The sequence below is a fragment of the Syngnathus scovelli genome, chromosome 1 (genome assembly GCF_024217435.2).
Source record: "Syngnathus scovelli strain Florida chromosome 1, RoL_Ssco_1.2, whole genome shotgun sequence".
Taxonomy (NCBI): Eukaryota; Metazoa; Chordata; class Actinopteri; order Syngnathiformes; family Syngnathidae; genus Syngnathus; species Syngnathus scovelli.
In genome coordinates this window covers 18,096,289-18,104,410 of record NC_090847.1, presented here as the reverse complement: position 1 = coordinate 18,104,410, position 8,122 = coordinate 18,096,289, and the positions used below count along the sequence as shown (strand labels likewise).

Sequence of the window (8,122 nt, the reverse complement as noted above, 5' to 3'; positions counted from 1 at the left end):
GCAAAACATCTGTAAATTTGCATTTTAAATTTTTTAACAAACCTGCCATTGTTTAGCTGCTGCAGACATCGACATATTAGACATATCAGGTTTTTATTTCAAATCAGAATGTACAGAATTTATAGTTATTTTATGCTTGCGTGAATACGAACAATATGAACACAAAGCCTACACAAAGTAAAACACAAAAAGGTGCATTATGAGAGACCTTAGCATTATGCTGAACAACAACAACAAAAAATCACATTTGAATTGGTATTCAACAATCATCAGTAACATGCCAGGTATTTAATTTTACATACGCAATCATTCAGAGGTACAATATATTTTTTTCCATTATCTGACTTTCAGCATTTACTGCATGATACACTATGTGATTAGTAAGAAAACACACAAAGGTTTACAACATCTGTTTGTTTCCTAGGTTACTTGTTACATGTATTTTGTCCAACATGAGTATTCGGTAAAAGGACCGGAGACCGTGTCTGGTAACATAACTAAAGCTTGTAGTTTTCATATATCAAGGTTCTTCAGTCCACATTAAAGAACAAACATGTAAGTCAGCTGTTGGTATGTTTTGTTTTCAGTTTGAATGGATGGAAAACATAGATACAGTATGAAAGTGCTACAAATTAGACAGACAAAATGGTTTAAGACGGTATTACTGTGCCACATCAGTTGTTGGCCATGTTGCTGCTGTCCATTTTGGAGGTTATGATGTGGTGGGGGGTGGACCTCCTCTCCTGAAGGCAAGTGTACGCTATCAAAGCAGCAGCAGTGGGAGCAAGTGTCTTTCAGGCAAACTAAAGAAGTAAAGCAAGGATAGTATCTGTCCATTGGCAACCACAGGTTGAACAGGTTCATCTCCTCCTTTTCCACATCAGTCCATGGTCTCTTCATTTGACACAAGAGGGCCAGGAGAGGCCACCACAGGATGCAGAGACAATAATGTAAATGACCACCTTAAAAGACAAAAGAAAAAAAGTTAGTTTCCTACAATGACATCCAATAGTTGGTTCACTTTTTTGTTGGTTTGTTTTAGTTTTGATTTAACAAATAAATGACCCAGTGTGAGGCAGGTTCTCAATTATATGAGATACAATTACTCACCAGGCACACCAGCGCAACAACTAAGGTCAACTTGAGGTTTTTCATACACATGGCCCTGGCAAGATTCCGACTTGTGGTCTTAAACGTGACAGACTAAAATAAAAACAGAAAAGGAGTTTTATAATTACGTCACACAGACAGACAGCTGTTATCAGATATTACACCAGGAAAAAAGGAGAAAATACTCACAGAATCAACCAGATTTTCTGTCTTGTCAATCAACAACTCCAATTTCTCCCCCCTCTGAGCAACCAGATCTGGATATGAGATAATTTAAGAATAAGAACATGCACTTGTGTCCAAAGTCAGTCAACAAAGGTTGATGTCCTGCCTGTTTTCTGTCATGCTGCCGCAAGAGTGTACTAATAAACTGATCATCATAATCAGGTATAGTGCAAGGAGACATGAAAACAGTCCTTGAGGACTGGCGCCGGACATGCCTGGTCCAGTGTGTCCTTACTTCTTTTTGTTAAAAAGACAGGCTATTTTTTATTTTAATCTTATTGCTTGCCTAATCTATTTGCTACTATTCCATTTGTATTTTTTTAATTCAGATCATTTCTGTAAAATGCATTTTAAAAACTCAGAAACAGGAGCACTCCAACTAACAGAACTTGACATAAAAATTCAAAGACAACACAACTATAAAACCAATACGTTCAATAAAACGTCTTTACATTATACTATATTACGGTGCTGAATAAACACATTCCTCCTAATCTTGAAGGTGGATTTTTTTTGTTTCAGATTCCTATTTCATTTTATAGAACAATTTGATACACTTTAAATGACACATGCTAGCTAATCAAAGCAAAAACATTTAAGGTAAATGAAAGTTACACAACAACATACAAAGAAAACCACACTACACTAACTCCGGGGACAAAATAGTTGTTTGTGGTGGTCTTACAATCCACAACCCTCTACACTGATGACACACCTATGTTGCGGACCATAATGCCCTTCAGGTCATCCACTTGCATCTGTGTTTCAGTAAGCCGATCTGATCCCCGGGGATCCGAGTGGTGTTTCTGCAAAGAAATGGAAAGTAAACATGTTAAGTCCAAAGCTAATAGCACAAATGGATAATTATTATCAGTATCATTTTGGAGTAGATGATTAGGACAATCCAAAATAGCATACATCTTCCTCTGGACCTGATTCTTTCAGATGGACATTATTAGCCTGGCTTGCTGACTTCCTGATGTTTTTACAGCAATTTTGACAAGACTACAGAGGTGATACTTTCTAGATAAGTATGGGTTTCCTAACCACGCAACAACATAGAAGGACAAAACACATTCAATTAAAAGAGAGTCATCTCAAGCTTACCTAAAAAATACAATTATTGATTAAACCCATTGGAGGTGACATCAACATGAAGTCAAAAACACAGGTTATTGTCAAGGACCACACGCAGATATTTGTATTCCTCCACAATCTCAATTTAAGTGAAATGATAAGAGAGGCTGTCCGCAAGCAGAGGGCACTGGATGCTATCGAATGCTGAGGGAGGAAAATTCAATAAAGAAGAGTCTTGCATGCGTCTTATGCCTCTTAAGATGGCTGGACAAAAAGTGTAGCCTGTTGCCAACCCTCTATGGAAACTGCATTGACTCAAGGTGCTGTTCAACATGCCATGCCAGCGTGTGTGGCGGCAACTAGGTGAAGAGTACAAAGACAAGTGTGTCTTGCCTACAGTCAAGCATGGTGGTGGGAGCGTCATGGTCTGGGGTTGTATGAGTGCTGCTGGCACTGGGGAGCTACAGTTTATTGCGGGAACAATAAATGCCAACGTGTACTGTGGAATACTGAAGCAGATTGCAAGAATGTAAATACATAAGAAAATGACTAAAACTACGCAGGTACTCGTTATATTCACCATTTGAGCAGCCAGCGTCGATGAGAACTCGCTGTTCATGGCGTACGGCAGGGCTGTTTGTGCTCGTGACCCGTATGTGGTCTGGAAGCGCCGCTTGATCTCACTGAGGAAGCTAAATGCACGAGACCTTTCAAAATCCTTTCACACACATAAAAAGGGTCTATGAATAAACAAATACACACATAATACACAACCTGAAATGAGACATGCAACCCTCCCGAGTGCATTTTTAGCATTTTAAAATAAGTCATGCCAACAAAACATCAATCCAGTGTTTGATTGTACATCAGTTTTGATAAGTGGCTGAGATTCCAAGACATTTAGAAAAAGAATATTTCATGATGGTACTTACGTCATCTGTGATACACAGGTATATGATTCTGTCATGGCAGATATAATGAAAAAGATAGCTGAAAGATAAGGGGGTTTGAAAGAATATTATTTCATATTCTACCCTATTTGGAAGAACACACTATTGTAGACAAAAGCCGCTATTATTCTTCCCAATGAAAGAAACAAAAAGCCCCTTTCCTCACCAAAGTATTTGCTTGAGGACACATGTATATACAATATTCAAGTTAAAATTTTCTTTATTTAGTTTAAAGGATTATTTTTAGGAATAAAAACTTAATTCATTGTCTACAATCAACGTTAATTTTTTCTTCAATTATGATTAACCGCTTAAAAAAAAAAAAAAACATTTTGTCACTTGCTGTCAACTGAAAATGACAACACATGTGCTCAGCAGGTAACAACCAATAACGGCCGAGCATGCGAACATCACATGAGCTGTGATTGGTTGGTACCACTGTTATAAATTTCCCTTTAATTAAACAAATGTGTGTAATCTCCTACTAAGTGCTTGTTTGCAAAGAAGTCAACTAAATAACATAGCTAATTGTCAAATGAACTAAGTATAAAAACTACTATGTAAAGATTCAATATAAAACAAGAATAGATTGCTTACATTTTACAAACTTCAGTGCACACTTTTTCCACACGCGCGCGCGCGCGCACGCACACGCACACACACACGTTGCTAAACTGCGAATGCCTGAGTATTTCAACCCTATTCTTGAAAACGTCGTATGTAAGACTCAATCAACTTAACGGCGATACATACCTTAATATGGTAACACAATGGCAAATAAATGCAAAGTCCCACATGAGGGTGAAAACGTAAAATATGCGTGAGGAGCAAATGCACACCTACCTGCCATGGCTGTATGTCAACTTGTTATTCTCAGAGGGAATTTTGGCTAAGATTTGCTCAGTTACTTCCAGGAAGTTGCCGCCACACCATGCATGCTTGGCTAGGATGGTTGTTCCACGAGCCACCACGGCAAATAGAATTGCCATGGCTACAGTTGTTGGCACCGACCTGACAACACAAGAATATGAAAGGATGGGGAGGAGACGAACCTGAAACGCACCTGTCGAACATTTTCATGATAAGGGCTAATGGTAATCTCTGCGTCAATATTCAAATCAGATTGTGAATAACTCCCAAAACAGCTGGTGATCTGGCTGACGGGAGGCACACAAAAGAACTACAAACTATGATGACACATTTGAGTTTTTTCTAATGTTGACAACACTCGGCATAAGACGTTACTGCTGATCCAATTTTGCACCAATAGTAATACAATGTCACATTTGACGCTTAGTCAAAAAAACCTTAAATGCAAGCAGTCTTCAAAGAAGCACGTTTAAACAAAACTCCAACATCTGAGGACTTCCTCACCTAGCAAATCCCTTTCGAGTGACTTCTGCTTTGTAAACCAGCACCCGGACCTTCGGACCGGAAACTAATGTACTGGGTTAAAGGGTAGTGTAGTCCACATTACGTTTCATTAATGTATGCTCCGTGGAACCGATTAAATGTTGGACTACAAGCAGTAACTTTCTTTTTCGGCAAGGTTTTAATACGTCATGATATTGCGACAGCCGTTATCACCTGTATCTCCTCTATTTAGTCTTGCAGGTAATTTAGAGAGAATTTGTTCTGTAACTGTACTATTTACAACACCCACATTAAAAAAATAAGCTGATATAACAAATCCAGTCGATTAAAACATACTTTGAAGCGTTTTTATAGGACGTAAACAAACTCACCCCGGCCCTTACCTGTCAGACAAAACTATGGGTAAACGTTGTTGGTCCATGTGAGTGTGCAGCATGGCTGAAGAAGGCGAGAATAAACGAATTCTCGAAATGGTAAGAGTCTTAAACAAACCCTACAAGATCGACACTGACAATTTGTAAATATGATTTTAACAATAACCCAACGCTATCTCGGCACCCGATAGGTTTTACTATACATTGCATGCGTAGTGTGATACTGGCGTCTGTGGTGCGGCAAGGAAATTGCCCAGTTATTTACACGTGAAACATTGGTGATAAAAAACAACAATGATGATCAAAATCAGCACCGCTTTAATCAACACTCAAGCTTTCCACATGACTGGTGATCTAAAGTCTCACTATAATGCAACAGTAAGGACTTAACTTACATACCTTGTTTACGTTTTTTCCCACTGGGGATCGCTCTTGATTAGGTGACTTTAAAGCTGATAAAAGTTGAAAAAAAAATGTTTTCTTCTTTTTTCTGCAATGCGTTTTAGGTCCAAGCCGATGGTGCTGATGAGGGCAGTGTGACATTTGTGATGCATGATGAAGACCATACCCTGGGCAACTCTCTGCGATATATCATCATGAAAGAGTCAGTGTTTTTTAACCAAGTTGGGGGAAGAAATGTTTTATTAGTTTAAACCAAATGTCACTTTTCCTTTTTTTGTGTTTACACCAGCGAGTCTGTTGAGTTTTGCGGCTACACCATCACCCATCCATCAGAGAACAAGATAAACTTTCGGATACAGACACGAGGTAAGGAACACCTGCTACCAATAATGGTGTTTTAGAATATTTTTGTTAATTTGACCAGAAATGTGCAAAATAGTAAGTAGACATTTTCTTACACTTCACTTTGAGAAAAGAGCTTATACAATATTTGTGTTGTATAAGCAATTGATACCACGTTTCTAACATTACGTTGGTTTTGTCCAGTTATATTTGACAATCAGTGAGGTGGGTACATGTGGAATTATGTTAGCAAAACACTGGCCCAGACTTAACATCACATTGTGGATGGGGAGGCGGTTGGATAGATAGATGGATGAATGGATTGATTGCATGTCAGTATAAAAGTATTACAGTGCTTCATCTTTGCTTACAAGTATGTGGTAGAATAGAAAATGATTTTTTTCTCTCCAGGATAAAAGATGACAGCAGAAAAATTACACTTTACATTATACAGACATGCAAATACTCATCTATTGTTTTCTTACGCCGAATTCACACACACACCGCGGAACGAATGCGTTGGTATGCCAGTTCCTCACAGGTACCTGCTGTTCCCCCCCCCTTAGATGGAACTCCAGCCGTTGAGTCTCTGAGGAAGGGCCTGACTCAGCTCCGGGATGTTTGTCAACATGTTCTCACCACTTTTGAGGTAGGCCTTGACAGACTTAAACAAATAAAGGTAAAATGCAACATTGAAAAAAAACATGCTGCTTCAGTTTACGAAAGGAGGCTTGAATAAAAAGTAAAATGGATCAATCTTCTTTATCTTAGATCTCATATTAAAGAGCACTTCAAATAATCAGTACCACTACACACAGCCTATCCCAGCGGTCATCGGGGCAGTAGGCTGGGTACACCCTGAACCGGTTGGCAGCCAATCACAACCACCCGCACTCCATCTGGGCAATTTGGAGTGCTCAATCCGCCTATGATGCATGTTTTTGGGATGTGGGAGGAAACCAGAGTGCCCAGAGAAAACCCACGCAGACACAGGGAGAACATGCAAATTCCACACAGGGAGGGCCGGAGGTGAAATCAAACTCGCACCCTCTGAACTGTGAGGCGGACATGCGGTAGAGGGGTGGCAGGAGTAATTGATTGACAAAACCACTTTGTAATTCAACCAAAAATATACTAAACACTTTGATACCTAAACACTTAAATGATATTTCAGAGTATTCTTACCCTTAAAAACAATTGGCTTATTTATTTTGGAAAAAAAAAAGTCTGTACACACTGTTTAAGTACTTTTACTTGAACACTTCAGGCTAAGCTTTGATTTTCCCCAACATAGAAAAATATTGGACTCGTGATCCCAATAATATTTGCAAGGAATCACTGTCATCTTCCTTTAGCGTCAGCGAGCACTCCTCAGATGGTGCTTTTTGAACCCATGACAGGGCCTCCCAGCAAGAGACCCTTGTGTCAATGTTGTCGCAACTCAAGCTGAATGTTCTCTTTTACTATTCCAGGCAAAAGTGAAAGAGTTCAAAGAAAACCAGGAGCAACCCATGGAATGAAGGCCATCAAGCCAAATGAAATAACATAGTATTATTTATTTTGTAAGTATAGTTTTATACAAAAGGTTGTTGAAATGCAGCCATGCAAATGCTTGTCCAAAGATATTGATTGTCCCCTTTTTTGTGGGCAAAAGCATTTGGGTATTTTTTTCCCTGTTCCGTATTTCCCGAATTGTTGGCTTGAGGAGGCAAAACATTAAACTCCAGAACAAAAATGATCAGTGTCACGTTGTGTCCTATTTTTTCATTCCTCAACTCCTCCAAGACTAGATATTTTCTGTGCTATGAATTGTCGCAACTGCTCCTTTTAAAGGATTTCAAAAGCATTGATGTAATCCTTGGAACACAAAATTGTTTGCATCTGTCCTTTTGGAGAGGTTTTTGACATCTGAAGGGAAACTATGGATCTAAAGATTTCACAATTGGCTGAAGAACGCAATCTGAGTTATTTTGCAATGTGCCGTGAAAACAGATGCAGAAAAAGAATGAGGTCACTGAAGTTTGAATAATCGCATGTAAGGTTTGGAGGGTAAGCATATCCATCTGTCACATGCCAACACATAGCTGCGTGTGTGGTTGACAGCTTTGGGAACAATCGTCAACACATGGTTTTCCAAAAGGAATTTCTATGGTGCAAGTTATCTCGTGTTTTCCGCTTAGCCTTGCTGCACCCATAGACTCAAGAGACATTTAGATGTGCAAGTCACAAAATTGATGGACATTCTCTGCAGGGGAGCAAGAACGGGAC

At 39.1% G+C, this 8,122-nt stretch overlaps 2 protein-coding genes across 5 annotated transcripts; one reads left to right on the top strand and one right to left on the bottom strand.

Annotated features, from left to right (window-relative positions):
• Positions 1 to 74: 74 nt before the first annotated feature.
• Positions 75 to 4,893, bottom strand: sybl1 (synaptobrevin-like 1). 3 transcript variants are annotated; one of them, XM_049732802.1, is made up of 8 exons: positions 4,737 to 4,893; positions 4,206 to 4,373; positions 3,345 to 3,402; positions 2,993 to 3,130; positions 2,051 to 2,141; positions 1,300 to 1,367; positions 1,111 to 1,203; positions 75 to 962 (listed from the first exon to the last, which is right to left on the bottom strand). In XM_049732802.1, exons 2-8 carry the CDS (start codon positions 4,349 to 4,351, stop codon positions 897 to 899), a joined length of 660 nt encoding a protein of 219 aa, XP_049588759.1. In that variant the 5' UTR covers positions 4,352 to 4,373; positions 4,737 to 4,893; the 3' UTR covers positions 75 to 896. The 3 variants fall into 3 exon arrangements, with proteins under 3 accessions (XP_049588759.1, XP_049588775.1, XP_049588766.1); XM_049732818.2 differs by having other exon boundaries at positions 4,206 to 4,375; positions 4,688 to 4,745; XM_049732809.2 differs by having other exon boundaries at positions 4,670 to 4,738.
• A 125-nt stretch (positions 4,894 to 5,018) lies between these two features.
• On the top strand, positions 5,019 to 7,592 carry polr1d (RNA polymerase I and III subunit D). Of its 2 annotated transcripts, none has more exons than XM_049732834.2 (5): positions 5,019 to 5,209; positions 5,617 to 5,714; positions 5,802 to 5,878; positions 6,421 to 6,503; positions 7,327 to 7,592. In XM_049732834.2, exons 1-5 carry the CDS (start codon positions 5,171 to 5,173, stop codon positions 7,372 to 7,374), a joined length of 345 nt encoding a protein of 114 aa, XP_049588791.1. In that variant the 5' UTR covers positions 5,019 to 5,170; the 3' UTR covers positions 7,375 to 7,592. The 2 variants fall into 2 exon arrangements, with proteins under 2 accessions (XP_049588791.1, XP_049588783.1); XM_049732826.2 differs by lacking the exon at positions 5,019 to 5,209 and adding an exon at positions 5,261 to 5,488.
• The last annotated feature ends 530 nt before the right edge of the window (positions 7,593 to 8,122 follow it).

Coding starts and splice junctions, on each gene's coding strand:
- polr1d (XM_049732826.2), top strand. CDS start 5,405: ATGATGATCAAAATCAGCACCGCTTTAATCAACACTCAAGCTTTCCAC. Junction 5,879..6,420: donor CTTTCGGATACAGACACGAG/GTAAGGAACACC, acceptor CCCCCCCCTTAG/ATGGAACTCCAGCCGTTGAG. Junction 6,504..7,326: donor ATGTTCTCACCACTTTTGAG/GTAGGCCTTGAC, acceptor TTACTATTCCAG/GCAAAAGTGAAAGAGTTCAA.
- sybl1 (XM_049732802.1), bottom strand. CDS start 4,351: ATGGCAATTCTATTTGCCGTGGTGGCTCGTGGAACAACCATCCTAGCC. Junction 3,131..3,344: donor ACCTGTGTATCACAGATGAC/GTAAGTACCATC, acceptor TGTGTGTGAAAG/GATTTTGAAAGGTCTCGTGC. Junction 1,368..2,050: donor CATTATGGTCCGCAACATAG/GTGTGTCATCAG, acceptor TCTCATATCCAG/ATCTGGTTGCTCAGAGGGGG.